Source organism: Balaenoptera musculus, chromosome 17 (genome assembly GCF_009873245.2).
Source record: "Balaenoptera musculus isolate JJ_BM4_2016_0621 chromosome 17, mBalMus1.pri.v3, whole genome shotgun sequence".
NCBI classification, from domain to species: domain Eukaryota; kingdom Metazoa; phylum Chordata; class Mammalia; order Artiodactyla; family Balaenopteridae; genus Balaenoptera; species Balaenoptera musculus.
Window position 1 is genome coordinate 21,866,736 of NC_045801.1, and position 19,043 is coordinate 21,885,778.

General features: G+C 41.9%; 1 protein-coding gene across 1 annotated transcript; it reads right to left on the reverse strand.

Moving 5' to 3' along the window:
• Nucleotides 1–6,143: 6,143 nt before the first annotated feature.
• Nucleotides 6,144–10,245, reverse strand: AARD (alanine and arginine rich domain containing protein). Its single transcript, XM_036830949.1, has 2 exons — nt 9,919–10,245; nt 6,144–6,287 (listed from the first exon to the last, which is right to left on the reverse strand). Exons 1-2 carry the CDS (start codon nt 10,243–10,245, stop codon nt 6,144–6,146), a joined length of 471 nt encoding a protein of 156 aa, XP_036686844.1.
• Nucleotides 10,246–19,043: the final 8,798 nt, after the last annotated feature.

The following is a 19,043-nucleotide window of genomic DNA, read 5'->3' on the forward strand; positions in this document are numbered from 1 at the left end:
CTATCGTGGCCTCTCTTGTTGCGGAGCACAGGCTCCAGACGCGCAGGCTCAGCAGTTGTGGCTCACGGGCCTAGTTGCTCCGCGGCATGTGGGATCTTCCCAGACCAGGGCTCGAACCTGTGTCCACTGCATTGGTAGGCAGATTCTCAACCACTGTGCCACCAGGGAAGCCCTGTGGAAATGTTTTTAATAGTCAGAACCTTTACTGTGGAATTCCAGAGTCTCCACAGGGTTCAGGAGGGGGTTTCTCTCAGATACATTTCCCTCCAATATGCTTTGATTGGTCTCCTATTGCGTTAGATGGGTCCTAAGTGACCAAATGATGTTTCTGGAGTCCTTTGCCTATAGTTTCTAATATCCACAGTTGCAATCAGACAGTGCATCATCCTGAACCTTCATCCCAGGAGGTTGTCGGAGTTCAAGTGTGTCAGTTAGTGATGCTTCGTTGGGTGCATGGAACTAAATACTTAAATAAAAGTGGCTTAAACAACTGAGTTTTATTACTGTTGTTCCTTAGAGAACAAGACTAGCCATAGGTAGGCAGTCTCAGGGTTGGCTCAGGAGCTCAGTTTTGCCATCAGCGACATTACTTCTCTTCATCTTTCTGTCTTCCCATCCTCAAAGTGTCCGTGTGTTTCCTACCTTGGTCACAGGGTGGCTGCAGCAGGTGCAAGCTTTACAGCCTCATGTGACAGTGTTCCTAAGCAAGAAAGAAGAGAGCTTACCTCCTCTTTCTCCTTTTGTAGGAAAAGAAAACGTTTCTCAGAAAACCCCCAGCAAACTTCCCTTATGTCTTATTGGACAAAACTGGATTCTGTGGCCATTCTGAGCTCCCAGAAGGGCTGAGAAAAGTGAAGCTGTCATTCTCAATCTCTCCTGGAATCGGGTGCTTCCAATAGACAAGAAGGATGAGCAAAATGTTTGTTAGGTGGGCTGTCATAATATTAAACACTACTTGAGAGCATTCTAAACACTTAACATACATTAATCCATTAGATCTTCACAACAAGTCCCTGGGGTGGGTAGGTGTGATTATTATAATATTACTTTACACAGAAGCAAACTGAACTTCAGCGATAATAACATAGTGAGGCAGTGAAGGAGCCAAGATTCCAACCCCATCGCCAGACTCCAGAGGCTGCACTGCTAACTACATATTACACCGCTCTCAGCCTGCAGTGACCGCCTCGGCAGGCAATCTGCCAGGCTGCTTCCAAAAGTCTAGCACATGAAAGGTCTGAGCCATGCTTATCTCCTCGTGAAGTGCAAATGTGACATTTTCCCCTGGCTGCAGTCACGGTGTGGGTGAGAAGAGCAGAGAGGCATCCAAGAGTGACAAGAATTGCTTTTCATCATCATTGAGGCTGCAACAGCCAGGGCCATGATCAGGGCCAGGGCTGGGACCAGGAGAGGACAACTCATGGCCAAGGGCCAGTGATAAACAGACAGCAGCCCACCGCACCATCACAGGTGTCAGGACATCTGGGCAAGTCAGAGGTGAGTGATGGAGAGTCCAGTTACAAGCAGGCAGGATTGGAGTAGAAGAGAGTTCCCCAGTTAGAGGAATGATTTAGAGGCCACTCCACTCTTTCTCTCATTTTCAAATGAGTAAAGTGAGGCCCAAATAGAGTGGAGTAATGTCTTCCAGATCACCCAACTTGTCTATGTAGAATGTGAGGCACAAAATGAGGGCCTTTTTCCAGGTGAAACAGAAAGAACCTGGGGGCAGGTCCTCGAGGAAGCCTTCTTTATCTGACCCTTGTAGAAAGCATCCCTAGTGCTTCATACAGGGTTCTGTTACACTTTCTGTTATAATATCAAATTTATTCACTTGTGTCTGGGTCTCCCTGATTACCTTGGGAGGGTCTCAAAAGCCAGACTACACTCAGCTCTGGACAAGAATCTTGACAGCTCCACTTGCATGGCCCCTTTGATTATCATTTCCTCCTTGATAAAATGGAAAAAGCAATAGTTCCAACCTCACAGTGTTGCTGGGATGATCGAGTTTTAAACGCACATGGCACTGTGTGCCAGGCAGATTCAGCGGTTGTTAAGTAGCAGTTATTGGCCATTTCATATCTCCCTGGTGCCTCCTCTCAAGTTTAGTAAATCAATTTATCAACCAGCAGAAGAGTCAACATCACAACAGAGAGCAGGTTGGCAGAACGTTAGAGAGACATAAAGACGCGATGAAGAAAGAAGCAGGCACAGGAAAGGTCTGAGTCCAAAAGGATAGTGAGATCACATAGAACTGAAGATGTAAAAGAAACACACAGAAAGTGGAAGAGCCTTCACCACGAACTCCGTCTCCCAAACCTGCTTCGAGGTTCTTCAGCTTGGGGTCCTCAAGATTTCAATAAGACGGGTACCATTGTGACTAGCTTCTTTAGACAGATCTAAAGAGATTGAAGCAATTTGCTTTAGGTTATAAAGCTGGCAAGTGGCCACGCCAGGACTAAATACAAAGGCCAAATGACTTCAAAACCATATTCTACGTGCATACAAATCATCATGGGATTAAATAAGCTAATACATGTGGCATTTTTGGCCCAACACGGGGCACAGGAGAGGTGGCTCATGTCATTGCTGGTTTATCATTACATTCCAAGGGTTCCCCCCCTTCACTGGTCCCAGAAGGATGGCGGCACTGTGGTTCCTAAGGAAGAAGTGGAGCCTCGTAAGCCCCAGCATTTATTGGAGGCAGGACCCAGAAGCAATGGTGCATGGCCCCCTTGGTCCAGGTGAAACGAGAGGCTGCCAGACCCAGAGGTAGGCAGAGTGGCATAGGTGCAACCCGAAACCTCCCCATATTGCTAATCCTTCCATAACCCTCATGGCAGTGATGGCAGCAGCAAAAATGAAAGAGAGGAAGCAGCTGGCACCGGAGGGCCTTGTGCCAGACTCACGGCCGGGAGGGACTCCAGCAGTGATAACAGCGGTAAATAAACAGAATTGATGGCTGCAGTGGGGCCCCGTACCCCGCCTGGGAAGGGACCAGGGGAGATGGGATTCTTGTGCATCCCATCCCACTGGTGCAGGCTCAGCCATCACGGGTTTACCCACATCAGACTCTGATCCGTCCCCCGGCTGGGCGCTCCAGAAGCACCTGTTAACAGCAGAAGTAGTTTGGCAAGCCAAACAAAACGTGGATTCATCCAGGCCACCTGTAAAGGGATGTAAAGCCTAACAACCTGTGCAAAGCTCCTAATTGTCATAATTAATTTGGCACCTCTTCAGTGGTAGATGCTAACCAAGTACCATAGAGTGAAAGCCCATTCCCTGCTAACGTGATTAGCCCCCCCCATAATTAAAGCTGTGAGAAATCGTCATTTGAAAAACTTAAATGCCATATTTTCCTCGCTAAATTGTTTTTGTCATTTTCTCTTCTTTGGTCCTCTCTATCCACTACTGGGGTGAACATTTTACTTTCTCCGACTTATCCAGTTACTGCTTCCCTGTTGCATAATTTAGGTTATAATTATTTTCTCATTTTCCCCTCCAGCTGGCAGTAGTTTGGTCCCTTCCACCTCGTATTTCTTTAAAATGTCACGCTGTTGCTCTAGCTTATTTAAACACTCTGGAAAGTGAAGAAGTGTAGCCCTTGGAAGTGCATCCCCACATCCCTTAGAAGAGGGTCCCTGTTGTCTTTCCACGTGCAGCAGACAGGACCAGAATCCAGCAAACTAACAAAAACAGCTGATTGCAGTCGCAAAAAAAAAAACAAAAAACCCACAGTCTGGCTTCTACTTAAAAAAAAAAGATGAGGGATATGGTATGAGAGCAGAATTGACTTTATGAGGGGAAACAAAGCAAAAACATTTAATAGCAATAGTGTTCCATGTATAAAGTTCTCACTGTATCTCTCTACCGACAGCTAATATCACAGGCCACCTCCACTGATGAGGGCTTCCAAACAAAGACTTTCTTATTCTGTTTCTCCATTTGTCACTCCTAAAAGATACAGTGATCCAAAGTTTATCGCTGAAAGACAGGACAAAAAACTGGTGACAAGGGCTTCCCTGGTGGCGCAGTGGTTGAGACTCTGCCTGCTAATGCAGGGGACACGGGTTCGAGCCCTGGTCTGGGAAGATCCCACATGCCACAGAGCAACTGGGCCCGTGAGCCACAATTTACCGAGCCTGCGCGTCTGGAGCCTGTTCTCCGCAACAAGAGAGGCAGCGATAGTGTAAGGCCCGCGCACCGCGATGAAGAGTGGCCCCCGCTTGCCGCAACTAGAGAAAGCCCTCGCACAGAAACGAAGACCCAACACAGCCATAAAGAAATAAATAAAGAAAGAACTGATTGAAGGACTTTATAAAAAAAAAACAAAAAACAAAAAAAACTGGTGACAAAAACTTTACGATAAACGGTGGACTTTTTTCTTTGTCTGAAAAAAGGGAAAAATAATGCATCCATTTTCAGAAGTTCTCTTTTTGTTTCTTTCTTTTGATTCCCAAGAGAGCACATTTTTAGTAGAATTAAATTATTCACATGAATGCTAACCAATGTCAGCTACTCTGTATTCTGTAAGGAATTGAGCTTATAAAATGAATCATCTTGAGTATTTGCTAAACACAAAATCACAAGAATTTGTAAATAATAAATTGTAAAATGTACTTTAGAATGACTGCTCCAACATTTGAGTAGACTCTTTTTTGAAGAAAAGATCACAGGAATTCCACTGCCTCTTTCCTCAGAATTTCTATAACTTTGAGGAAGAGATTTATAGGAAATCTCTTTTACAAGTATAAGTTAAGAAACCAGTCTGTATGTTTATAAGCCAAGGGCTTATATGCAGAATTTCTCAAGAAATCCAGGGGTTAGATATCAGGATATCGCCGACAGCTCATTGACAATGTCCTGTAAGTTGAACATAGTAATACCTCAGTTGTACAGAAGGAAGAAATTAAGTACCAAAGAGCTGAAATAATTCACTTAGACTGACCAAAAAAAGTTAAGGACAAACTAAACTTGGTTCAGATAATCCTCAAACCCTCACACACATAAAACAACTTGTATTTAAGAGAAAGACCATGTCCATTCTGTTCTCCTTTGTCTTCCAGAACTAAATTTTATTGTTAATTAAATATGCAAATGACTAACATTTTATAAATTTTTATTTTTACAGACAATGACCATTATGAATATCACTGAGATCTGCAACTATTTTTTAATGAACTTTATTTTTTACATTAAGAAGGAACCACTTTTAAGGTAGAGGTAGATATTCTAATTCAACATGAACCATTTTAACTCCTAAAAGCTTAACAAAGGAATTGTGTTAGCTGGGAATCTTTTGCGAACAAGTCATAAAACTCTAACTCAATTGACTTAGGCAAAAGGAGATGGTATTAGGAGGCTATTAGAGGATTTTCATGTATCCAAAAGACAGCAAGGGCTGGGGATTTAAGCAGCTGCACCCCTGAGACAAGGAAGAGCAGCTCTCTCCCTCCCCTTTTGGGCTCTCAGTGGTGCTGTTTCGACCTCCTATATTAGAGATTCCATTCTCTCACATGGTGGCCACCGGCAGCTTCCAAGCCCCTCTGTTCCACAGCTTCTACCATCAGCTTCTAATACTCATCTGCTCCCTTAGTTCAAGTTCAAAAACTCCTGAGGACAAGTTGATCAAACTGCCTCGATCTGCGTGACTATATCCAATGAGGTGAGACACCCTTAATGGTAGACTCTACCTGAAGGGTATGGTTGGAATCTAGGCAGAAGTAATTCTCCAAAAAGGGGATGGGACGGGAAGGAAAGGCTACTGAACAGCTAACTGGGCAGACAAACCAAGAATAATCAAGTAGAACAAAAACAAACACAGATTCTGAAAGTTCAGATAACATCAGAAAGTTAAGATGGCACAAGATAGAATGCTGGAAATTGGCATTAAGGCATTCTTCAGTACATTCTTTTTACTTCTATTTCCCAGCCAAAACAATGAATACATAACTTTAAAACTTGACAACATACCATTTTCTCTCCCCTCTTGTAGATGTTTTCTGTCACTTCCCCATGGCATCGAAGTTTTTGGCCTAAAAATTGCCCCTAAAGTCTTACACAAAGCATCCATAATGTTACTGTCAGAATTGTTTCGGAGTTGTTTATGTTATTTTTAGGGTTCAGATCTTCTTCTGTGCATTTCCTCATTCCATATTCACGACATTATCTTCCGAGCTTTGCAATTCTGATGCAATTTCCAGTTCATACTCCTTTTTCAATTGCTGCATTTTCGTGTTTAAATCCAGCAAAGTTCTGGCCAGCTGGCAATTTCGGAAACGCATTTCCAGCTAAAAGTTAGAAAAAAATAAGGATTTTTATTAGCCTGAGTTATGGATCAAATGAAACTGCTCTCTGCACAGGAAAAATAAGGACTTTGTAGGAAAGGAAAATAAGATATCAAGAACATGTATTTCTCATCTTATTCTCCAGTTCTGACTGTTTGGCCTGACTATAAAACTGACTTTCTATATGACAAGGTAAAGTCCAGATATACAAATAGCTTTTGAAATGGCCTTGCAATGAAAACAAAAAAAGCTCATGCACAGAGCCGTCCATTTGAAAAATTCCTGTGCATAGAAGGCTGTTTCCAAGCAATGGCATGTGATCTGCGAGGAAATCATTTATCTTTATGAGCTTTCTGAGCTCCAGGATAACTGCTCAGGGCCACCTGAGCTTTCAGGACCTGGGCCCATTTACTTGATTACTTGTCATTTCAAGTTTTTAGGATTTTAAATGGTCTCCCTGTTGAGCAAAACATTTAACGACCCCTTTATGTGTACTTATAGAATCTAACAATTTTCACTGTAGAGTGAAATCTGTTATACAGCAAGGCTGATTTATACCCTCCCTCCAGGGGCGTTTGTGAAGGTCCCCATGTATTAAGAAATAGATCGATCTCTTGGGCAATGTACCTAAGAGGCAGTCTGACAAAGCTTAGTCCAACATAATCTTTGCATTATAGTTGAAAACTAGTAATCAACTATTTGCATATTTCTTCAATTAGGGTCTTGTTTAATGCAGTTCATGAGAGCCCTGTTCTCTCTGCTGAAAACCCCTCATCAACTCACCAAAAGAAACCACCCTACGGTGAACCAGGACATTCCACTGGTAAAAAGCAACTATGGGCGGTCCCCTCCTAATCTGCAAAATAAAGTCACTGGATAAAATTTCTTTCAGTTTTCCTCTGACATATTTTTCTTCATTCTTCAGCACCTGGAACCATTTCTTTGATAGCAAGAATTTGCAAAGAATAAAGTAAATGAACATCCAGCAAACAGACAGTAACAACACAACCACTAGCACAAGAAGCCCTGGCACCTTGCCTACAGGAAGCTTCCGTTCTCCAGTGTGGCACGGACGCCCTATACACCTGCCCTACTCTTCCAGCTTTATTTCCTGGCCCTCTTCCCACACCAGCTCCCACTGCAGCTGGTCAGAAACTTTGCCTGTCCCAGAATAAACACGTCGCACTGAGCCACATCTTCTGCCCCCCCTGCCCCTTGCCACCCACTTCCTGTTGAGCTCAGCCAGATGGCAACTCTTCTTAGAAGCCTTCTCTGTCTCGCCTTATCTGTGCTTCCACAGCGTTCTGTACATGTGCCTCTCCTAGCACGCAGCCTACACTGGACTGATGATTTTGAGCACAGTTTGTTCCTATTCATAACTGTATCCCCAGCTAGGGGTGCACTGCCTGCTCACGCAACATGGTGGGTTCTCTGTGTGTTTGCTAAAAGACTGAGTGAAGGAATGAGTAAATGGAGAAACTGATGAACACCCATCCTATACTTTCATGCCACGAATCAAGCAGTTAAATTATTGATAATGGCTCACCATCTAAGCAAAAAAAGTATGTGTAATTCACACCTGTTTAGGAAAGTCAAACACCAATGATTCCTTAATTTTCTTTCCTCATGGATCCCACTGAGAATCTAATGAAAGCTGTGAACCCACTCTGAGGAAAGAAGTGCATTTTATGTGCATACAAAATTTGGCATAAAATTTTACGTATATAGAACCCCTGGAATTCACTCACAGGCCCTGGAATTCAATGCAAGCCACTAAGAAGACCAATTCAAACAACAAATAATAGCATAAATAACATTTCATAAATAGCAACATGTCTCTAAATTAACTGAACCTGTTCATCATTGTTCCTTACACAAATACCACCCTAACAGATGATGTGTGGACATACATGTATGGATGGGTGCCAGTTCCTACAGAAAACTGGCTAATGGCCCATTATCAAAAACTGCTTCTTCTAGTGGTGATGTAAGTGTTAAGGATCCGCATTCTTTTGCTTCTTCATGACTGGTCACACACAATGGTGAAATGGTTGGCCAAGATGTTGACCATGATCTATATCTCAGGAACACAGCATCTGTGTTTGTGTGACATTCTTTGCCTCCTTTCCAGAAAAACCCTTGATCTTCCATGCCTATGTATCTTTCACTTTGGGGGCACAACCAAAAAACAGTAAGAGCCACTGAGTAGTGTCTATGTTCTATGCACTTTATATGACATTATCTCATATAATACTTACAGTGATCCTATGAGTTTATTATTTCCATTTTACAGATGAAACCCAAACTTGCTAATTAGCATTCCTAAAGTAATAGGAACAGTGAGAGCAGAGCCTGTAAATGTTAATGCTGGGATTTGAACCCTCATCTATTTGGAATTTTATTCTCCACCTCCTCCCCACCCCTAGTACATTACTTGCTTAAAACTCCTACTAGTGGAACGACTAGTTAGAATGTGAAGGTTCAAGTGCCTCGGAGCTTACTGAATATGATTTCTTCACTTGATTTAAATGAGTCAACTGCGGTACGGGAGGGATGGTGACACCCCAGGTCAGCAGCACAGGGTGATGAGCCCGGTCTCGGCCTTCCAGTGGGCATCCTGACCCACAGCACACCCCTCCGGGCCATCTCTACTAATGAGGGGTCTCGCCCAGCCACTGCTCAGGTATCTGAAGAAAACCATGTGTTTCTCCGATATGGCTGGGTCAGAATTAATACACACCTTGTCAAATTCAAATTGTTAACACAGGTAAAATTAAATTTACTACCTTCTTGCCCTTCTTAAACTCAGAAACAAGATAAACTGTTAAGGTTCTTAAATCAGACAACTGACTGATGGTTGAATCCGTTCTAAAGTAGCGGTTAACATTTTATTAGTATTCAATGCAAAAGACTAGAACTTTCCAAATCTCCACTACACATATTCATAGGCAGCACCGTTTTAAAGCTTAAATTGCTCTTATTCATTTTGTCCCTTTCAAATTTTACCTAACTTGGAAATTGTTTAAATCACAAAACAGTAACTAAAATATTTACCTACAGTTCCTCCTGCCTAATGTTAAAAAGCTACGATTTTACAAAATACCTTATTATCATTTCCTGTTTTCTGAATTCTTACCCAGGGGAAAGATAAAACTTGTAGAATAAAAGAAACAGTTGCTGGTGGACTCGCTCCATCCATCCCATGAGTTCATTTCATTGAAACTTCCGCCTCCGAGCCCCATAACATGCACGTACTATGAGTTCCCTAGAGGGAACTTTCTGTGTGGTAGAAAAATATAGAACAAGCTGGGGAGGGGTGGGGACGGAGGTCTTGGGTGTGTCACTAGTAGACTCAGCCCTCGACAGCCAGCCAGCACCTCGGGTCCTGCCGGACCCCTCCCCTCCCCTGCTTCCCTCCTGGATGCTGCCTGGGAGGCAGGAGCATCGGCGCGGTCGGGGAAGATCGACGGCCGGTGCCCAGCTCGCCCACGCTGCACGGCCAAACCCTCTCCCTGGGAAAAGCGGCGCTCGGCCTCCCAAGTCCTCGGTGGGGCACGTGCGCGGCCCGCGGCCGGGGGCCCCGGGAGAGGACGAAGGAGAGGCGGCCCCGAGAGCCGGCCGCCAGCGCGCTCACCAGCTCGGCGCGCAGCCCGGCCAGGGCGCTCTCGACGCGCGCTCGGCTCTGCTCCTCCCGCGCCGCCTCCGCCGCCTCCTCCTCCCGCGAGCGCCTCGAGCCGCCGCGCGGCACCGCCCGCTGGAAGGCGCGCGCCACCCGCCGCCTGAGGTCTTCCAGCAGCGGGCTGGCGGCTGGGGCCTCCTCCGGGCCGGCCGCGCTCTCGCCGCCTCCGGGGAAGCCTCGTGAGGGAGGCAGGGTTGAGGGCCTGAGCCCGGCGCCAACGAGGATGCCGTGGGGCCCCCGGGAAGTTCCCTCTCTGCGGCGGCTGGAGCCCCCCAGGGACATCTCGGAGACGCCGGGTTCCAGGCTTCCAGGCTTGTATTTGCTAAGGGTTTGTTTCCAAGTGCGAGACGAGGGCGGGTGAGGTTGGGGGCGGGGTAACTCATGGAACCGGCGGGACCACTGCCAAGTGGGACGGGGCTATTGCTCCGCCGTGCAGAGGCGCTCCATTCCCCCGGCCTCATCTCTGTCCTTCTTCCCCCCTTAGCAACAGACGAAGGAAGTGGTTCCCATAACTCCGAGAAGAGGTTTCAACTGGCTCCCTTTTTCTTGCTCCTTGGAGTGTCGTTCTAAGGGAAGACTTGGGTCCATCCAGGTAGGTGGAAGTTGAGGTACGGATGGAAAGTTTGAGGCCCTGGTTGCTTCGATTATTAATATTTCAGCCCTGTAAAATATTTTTCTCTGGCTTTCTACCGACTGTGTGGCACTGTGACAGGTGTTGTGGCTATAAAGTCTGATTAGGCCTCGTACCAATCCCAGGCGTTGCTCACAGTCAAGTGGGAGAAGCTTGGCCCTGTTTGAAACTTAGAGAGAATGATCTTTCCACAACTCCAACAATGCAGAAGACACTTCGATTCTGAAACTCCATGTTCTTTTCTATACTTGACACCTTTCTGCCACTTTCACATTATGAAGGGGTTAAAATGAAAAATAAAAATTCCTCTTACTCCAGAGTGTGTTATTTTCTAATTCCCAATTCAGTGTAATCAGGTGCCAATATTACTTGTATATCCTTTATCAATGAACAGAATCAGCTGCCTCTTTTGGATCTAATGGAGAATTTCTAAAAAGGAATAAACAATCAAAATTTTTGTGTGATCATAGAATGCAAATCCCTACCCCCCCCCCCATCCAGAAAGGGGGCAGAGATGCTCATACAGTACTCCCAGAATTAATCATTCGTTTAATAAAGACTTACAAGTCACCTGCAATGTTCCAAGTCCGTGATTGGCATTGAGGGCAATAAGAGCTAATTGTGATTAGTATTTACTGTGTGTCAGGCACTTTTCATATATTAACCCATTTTATCTTCACAATAACCCTGTGAGGAAGGTACTATTAGTCTCTGTATTTTACAGGTGAGGAAACTAAGGCAGATGTTAAGCTGTAAGGCAAAGATCACATAACTGGTAAATGGTGGGCCTGGAATTTGCACCTAGGAAGTCTGGCTTGTGCTCTGAACCACTGAGACACACCTTGGATACACACTACCTCCCAAAGAGGAAAAGAAGTTGCTCAGTTGTATGACTGAATGTTCAAATTCCCTGTGCTCATAAAATTCAACTCTACAGAAATGGCTTAAGGCCCAACTGGATAAGGAGGAGTGCGGGTTACCAATTCTGCCGATAACCTGCCAAATTCAATCTGCCACCTTACAATAGTTTACAACCTAAGCACAGTCATATACCTATCATTGTATATTTGTCATAAAGAGTCTCTAGAAACATTTGAAGATGTGCTCTATTGGTGGAAATTATGAAAATCCATATGGTCTACTAGGAACTAACTGAATATAAATTTAAATATTTAAGTTTTTTAAATTTGTGGTTTTTATGCATGTATGTGATAGGTGGTAGGGCTTGAAAACCAGCACCAGTCAAGGTGCAGTAGAAATATTTTTTTATATATAAATTTATTTATTTATTTATTTATTTTTGGCTGCATTGGGTCTTTGTTGCTGCGCACGGGCTTTCTCTAGTTGCAGCGAGCGGGGGCTACTCTTCGTTGTGGTGCGTTGGCTTCTCATTGCGGTGGCTTCTCCTGTTGCGGAGCATGGGCTCTAGGCGCGCGGGCTTCAGTAGTTGTGGCACGCGGGCTCAGTAGTTGTGGCTCGTGAGCTCTAGAGCACAGGCTCAGCAGTTGTGGCACATGGGCTTAGTTGCTCCACAGCATGTGGGATCTTCGCGGACCAGGGCTCGAACCCATGTCCCCTGCATTGGCAGCGGATTCTTAACCACTGCGCCACCAGGGAAGTCCAGAAATATTTAAAATTAGTTTTCTCCCGTGATTTTTCACTTCTGTTTCCAGATCATTTTCTTCAACAAGAATTTCAGTTAAGTTTGATTTAATTCAACAAACAGTGAACGGTGCATGTTCATTTAAGCACTGTCCCATGTAAGGGAGATAAAAGGTGAATAAAGCACAGTTTTTGTCCTCCAGAAGCTTAAAGCCTGAAAGAACAAATTCATTCATTCATTCCTTCAGCAGTAGTTATTTAATATCTTATTTATATACCAAGTATTATACAGAGTGCTCAGGCTGTGAAAGTAAACCAGTAAGACAAAATGGTGTTTTAGAATAGATTGGTTTTATCACAAATTAATTTTTTTCCATAGATCAATTTTTTCAGCCGTGGTGCATCTTGAATTTTACAATTATTTTTTCATTTATACAAGTAAAATGAATGGAAGCATTGGTGAATCAGAGTGAATATAATATGCAGAGACATTTGCGTTAGGAAATGTATTAGTTATCCATTGCTGCATAACAAAACAACAATAAACATCATTTCTTATGGTTTCTGTGGACAAGAGTTTGGGAACAGCTTAGATTATGATCTGGGACTTCCATGACATTGTAGTCAAATGTTATCCGAAGCTGGATGTGATTGGAGCTGGAGGGTCTGCTTGCAAGGTGGACCATTCACATAGCTGGCAAATTGGTGCTGGTGTTTGGTGGGAAGCCTTAGTTTCTCTCCATGTGGACCCTTCACCAGGACTGATTGATTGCCCTCATGATGTAGTGGTCAGCCTACCTCAGAACAAGACAGAGAGAGAGAGAGAGAGAGACAGCCAGATGGAAGCTCTTTATATGTGTTCTGAACCATATTTTTATGATCTAGTCTTGGAAGTCACACGGCATCACCACATTCTGTTTATTAGAATCAAGTATCTAAGTCTGGACACCATTTAAGTGGAGGGGAATTAGGCTCCACCTTTTGAAGTAAGGAGTATCAAAAAATTTGCAGACAGATTTTTAATCTGCCACAGGAAAAATATGGTACATACATGTAAACAATGAATCAAATGACTGCTGACTTCCTGTCAGAAAAAAAAAAAAAAATGAAGGCCAGAAGATATTAGAACAATATATTTTTAGATTCAGGAAGAAAAAAATTAACATAGATTTCTATATCCAGCAAAAATATCCTTCAAAGGCAAAATAAATGTGTTATGACAAGAGAAAATTAGAAGAATTTGTTACCAGCCAACCTATGCTGTTAGAAATACTAAAGGAAACACCTCAGGCTGAAGTAAAATGGTAATAGAGGGAAACTCAAATCTTTAGGAAGGAATGAGGAGTATAGGAAATTGTAAATACCTAGATATATACATATAAATGACTTACAGTCCTCTTAATTTTTTAAAAAAACATATGACTGTTTAATGAAAAAATTATAACATTGTCTTCTGTGCTTTATGATGAATTTAGATGTATCAGTATAATGTAGTAACTATAGAATAAGTAATCTTGAGGATGCATAGAGCTATACATTTTATATGAAGTGGTAAGGTATTAATCCTAAGTACACTGTAAAAGATTAAGGGTATATATATATATTTTTTTTTTTTTTAATTTTATTTATTTATGGCTGTGTTGGGTCTTCGTTTCTGTGCGAGGGCTCTCTCCAGTTGCGGCAAGTGGGGGCCAATCTTCATCGCAGTGCGCGGGCCTCTCATTATCGCGGCCTCTCTTGTTGCGGAGCACAGGCTCCAGACGCGCAGGCTCAGCAATTGTGGCTCACGGGCCTAGTTGCTCTGCGGCATGTGGGATCTTCCCAGACCAGGGCTCGAACCCGTGTCCCCTGCATTGGCAGGCAGATTCTCAACCACTGCGCCACCAGGGAAGCCCGAAGGGTATATATATTTTAAAGCCTAGAGCAATCACTAAAAAAAAATGGTGCAAAGAGGTATAGCTAAAAAGCCATTAGAATGAGTGGCTATGTAGAAAATCTGAAACAATTAACAAAAAACACCCTTCTGGTACTAATAAACAATTATATCAAGGTTGCAGGATACAAGTTGAATATACAAAAGCTAATCACTTTCCTATATACCAGCAATAAGCAAGTGGAATTTGATTTTTTTGGGGGGGCCACACTGCGTGGCTTGTGGGATCTTAGTTCCCTGACCAGGGATTGAACCCAGGCCCTCAGCAGTGAGAGCACAGAGTCTTAACCACTGGACCACCAGGGAATTACCTGGAATTTGATATTTAAGACACACATTACATTTTACATTAGCACCCAAAAAAGAAGAACACTTAGGTATAAATCTAACAAAATATCTATATGGGGAAAACTACAAAACTCTGCTGAAAGAACTCACAACTTAACTAAGTAAATGGAGAGATACTCCATGTTCTCATAGATAGGAAGACTCAGTATTGTCAAGATATCAGTTCTTCCCAACTTGACCTATAGGTTCAATGCAATGCCAATCAAAATCCCAGCAAGTTTTTTGTGGATATACACAAACTGATTTTAAAGTTATGTAGAGAGGCAAAATGCCCAGAATAACCAACATAATATTAAAGGGGAAGAGCATTGAGGACTGACAGTACTTGACTACAAGGCTTACTATAAAGCTACAGTAATCAAGGCAATGTGGTATTGGCAAAAGAATGGGCATATAGATCAATGGACCAGAATAACCCAGAGATATACCCACATAACTGATCTTTGACAAACGAGCAAAGGCAACACAATGGAGAAAAGACATACACACAAGTGGTGTTGGAATGACTGGACATCTGTATGCAAAAAAAAAAAATGAATCTAAACACAGACACCCTTCACAAAAATTAATTCAAAACGGATCATAGGCCAAAATGCATAACTATAACTCCTGGAAGATAATGTAAGAGAAAATTTACATGACTTTGGGTGTGTTGATGACATTTTAGATACAACACCAAAGGCATGATCCATGAAAGAAATAATAACTTGAACTTCATTAAAACAGAAAACTTCTGCTCTGCAAAATACACTGTCAAGTAAATGAGAAGACAAGCCACAGACTAGGAGAAAATATTTGCCTAAGACATATCTAACAAAGGACGGTTATCCAAAATATACAAACTACTCTTAGAACTCAACAATAAGAAAATAACCCAATGAAAATGTGAGCAAATGACCTGGACACCAGACATCATCAACATATATGAAAAACAAATAAGCATATGAAAAGATGCTCAACATCACATGTCAGTAGGGAAATGCAAATTAAAACAAAAATGAGGTGTCATTACATGTCTATTTGGCCATTCTGTGGCCAAAATTTAAAACACTGACAACACCAAATGTGGGGAAGTGGAGCAATAGGAACTCTCATTCTTTGCTGGTGGGAATGTAAAATGGCATAGCTACTTTGGAGGACACTTTGGCAGTTTCTTACAAAACTAAACATACTCCTACCTTCTGATATAACAATCATGCTCCTTGGTATTATATCTAAAGGAGTTGAAAACTTACGTCCACATGAAAACCTGAACACAAATGTTTATAGCAGATTTCTTCATAATTGCCAAAACTTGGAAACAACGAAGATGTCCTTTAGTAGGTGGATACATAAACTGTGGTACATCCAGACAATTGGATATTATTCAGCTAAAAACAAATGTGCTATCAAGCCATGGAAAAACATAGAGGAATCTTAAATGCATATTGCTAATTGAGAGAAGCCAATCTGAAAATGGTTCATGCTGTATAATTCCAATTATATGACATTCTAGAAAAAGCGAAACTATGGTGACAGTAAAAAGATCAGTGGTTACCAGGATTGGGGGGTGGGGAGGGATGAATAGCCAGAGCACAGGATTTTTAGAGCAGTAAAACTATTCTGTATGTTACTGAAATGGTGGAAACATGTCATTATACATTTGCCAAAACTCATGGAATGTATAACACCAAAAATGAACCCTAATGTAAACTATGGACTTTGAGTGATAATGATATGCCAATATAGGTTCATCGATTATAACAAATGTACCACTCTGGTGCAAGATGTTGATAGTGGGAGAGGTTATGTGGTTGGGGAGAGGCAGGGGGTAATGGGAACTCTCTGTACTTCCAGCTTAATTTTTCTGTGACCCTAAAACTGCTCTAAAAATAAAGTCTATCTTTTAAAGCCAGTAGATAAACTAAAATGTGCTTCTAAAAACATTAAATTAATCCAAAATGAAGCAGGAAAAGAGATACAGATTAAAACACAGAGAGAGCAAATAAAAAACATTTGGTAAATGGTAAGCCTAAACTAGATCATATCAAAAATTACATTAAGCTTTAATGTACTAAATATTCCAGTTAAAAGGCAGAGATGTTCAACTGGATTAAGCAAAAGCAAGAACCAAATATATTCTTCCTAAAAGAGATATACTTTAAATACAAATACAGGACTTCTGTGACCTGTAAAGATGGAGTAACATGAACTGGATTTATCCTCCTATCTGAAACAGCCAAGAAGCACCAAATATATTATTGAACTGACTTCAAAACACTGAACATCAGGCAATGAAAGACAGTGATCCCTGAAAGAATTTTTTTCAAGCAGCCTTCTCAGTCTTGTTTACTGATTCCTCTCATCCTTGAGGACTTTAGAATTCAAAACACTGAACAACAGGCAATGAAAGACAGTGATCCCTAAAAGAATTTTTTTCAAACAGCCTTCTCAGTCTTGTTTACTGATTCCTCTCATCCTTGAGGACTTTAGAATTCAAAACACTGAACACCAGGCAATGAAAGACAGTGATCCCCGAAAGCTTTTTGTCAAACAGCCTTCTCAGTCTTGTTTACTGATTCCTCTCATCCTTGAGGACTTTAGAACGTCTCAGGCTGTGTCCTTGGACCACTTCTCTCCTCTATCTCCCTTCACTGCAGAGTGATTTCGTCTTGTTCCGTGGCTTTTTATTTTTGGTTACTGAGTTGTTTGAGTTCTTTATATATTTTCAATATTAACCCTTTATCAGGTTTATGATTTGCAAGTATTTTATTTCTTTTTTATTGAAGTATAGTTGATTTACAATATTGTGTTAGTTTCAAGTGTACAGCAAAGTGATTTGGTTATACATATATGTATATATCTATACTCTTGTTTTTCCATGGCTTTTATTATGATCTATATGAAATGCTGACATCTCAAAATCTTATCTTTAGGTCAGATCTCTCTTCTAACTCTCTCTCTACTTGGATGTTCAACTTAATATATCTCATTCTTAAACATTGATTACCTGCATCCCTTAATATATTCTTTTTTCAGTACCCCCACCCAATTCAGTAAATGGAAATTCTATTCTGTCAGTTACCCAAACCATAAATCTTAGAATCACCCACAATTTTCTTCTCCCTCTTTCACCCTACATGCAATTCATCAGCATATCCTGTAGGCTCTACCTTGCAGTATATTCAGAATCAAAGAGCATCTAACTCCTCTCATCCTAATCTTCCCACTTCCTTTCCCCTAGACTATTGTCATAGCCTCCAACACATCTCCCTACTCCATAATTGCCCTCTTTTTCTTCCCTATTTTATTCTCCTTGCGGCAGATCATGTGATTTCTTCATTCAAGATCCTCCAGTGTGTTCCCACCTTACTTAGAACAAAATCCAATGTTCTACCATAGCCTACAAAGCCCTTTATAATTCATCCCAAATGGCATTCCCTCCATTTCTCTGATCTCATCTCCTTCCTCTCTCTCCTTTGCTTACTCCATCTTGCCACCCTGGTCTCTTTACTGTTCTCATTTCAGGGCCTTTGCTTTGTTATTCCTTTTTCCTAGGATTCTCTTCTCCCAGATACATGAGTGGCTAGTTCCCTTACTGTGTTCAAGTCTCTGCTCAAATGTCACTTCATCAGATAGACCTCCCTTGATCTAAATTAGCATATATACACCCCTTCACTCCCATCATTCTCTGTGTTTTTGCCCTTCGTTTTATTCCTTAATACTTACACCAACTGTCATACTGTATATTTATTTGTTTTCTCATCTATTTTCTATTGTCTGCTAAGAGAATATAATCTCCATGAGAACAGGTACTTTCTTTTGTTAACTGCTATATCCCTAAAATAGTGCCTAAAATGGTATCTGGCATTTAGTAGGCGGTACATAAAACTTTGTGAAATGAATGAAAAGAAGAGAAAGAAACAGAAGGCATCAGGACAAAGAGAAGGATGAAGGGGAGAGAGATAAGGAGGAAGGAGCTGAGTAGACCAGCCAGGCAGCTGAAACAAACGTGGAATATCATGTCAGTTTATGAAATTCTCCAGAGTGACTCCAAAATGATAAATCAGGCCTGCTTGAAAAGAGCACAGTATCTGCTAATGAAAAGGAAAATAACTCCTGTCCTTGTAGCATATTTCTTCAATGCATTTGTGCAAAGTGCACGTGATGCAATGACAGGTCATGACATCAACCCCAAATCCAGCCAGCTGACAGTGCCTGAACCCAGCAGTCTCAGCTAACTTTCTGAAACCATGTGATTTCTGGAATCATGTGGTCTGTATGTCTGTTTTTCTCTTTAGCTTCTTAAGGACAGCGTCTGGGACTTCATCACCTTTTCATCACCTCCATGCTGGCATGAGACAAGCACTTAACAAATACTGGTTAAATTCATTAATAAATTGATTAATACAGCAAGGCAGAAGGCAATTAACATTCATAGAGCACCTCTTAAATACTATATAGCTATAGATATAGACATGGACACAAGTATAGATGCAGATATAGATATATTTATAGATATAGACAAAAGTGTAGATATAGATACAAATATAAATTGTATACAATTTACTTAATCTTCACGAAAAT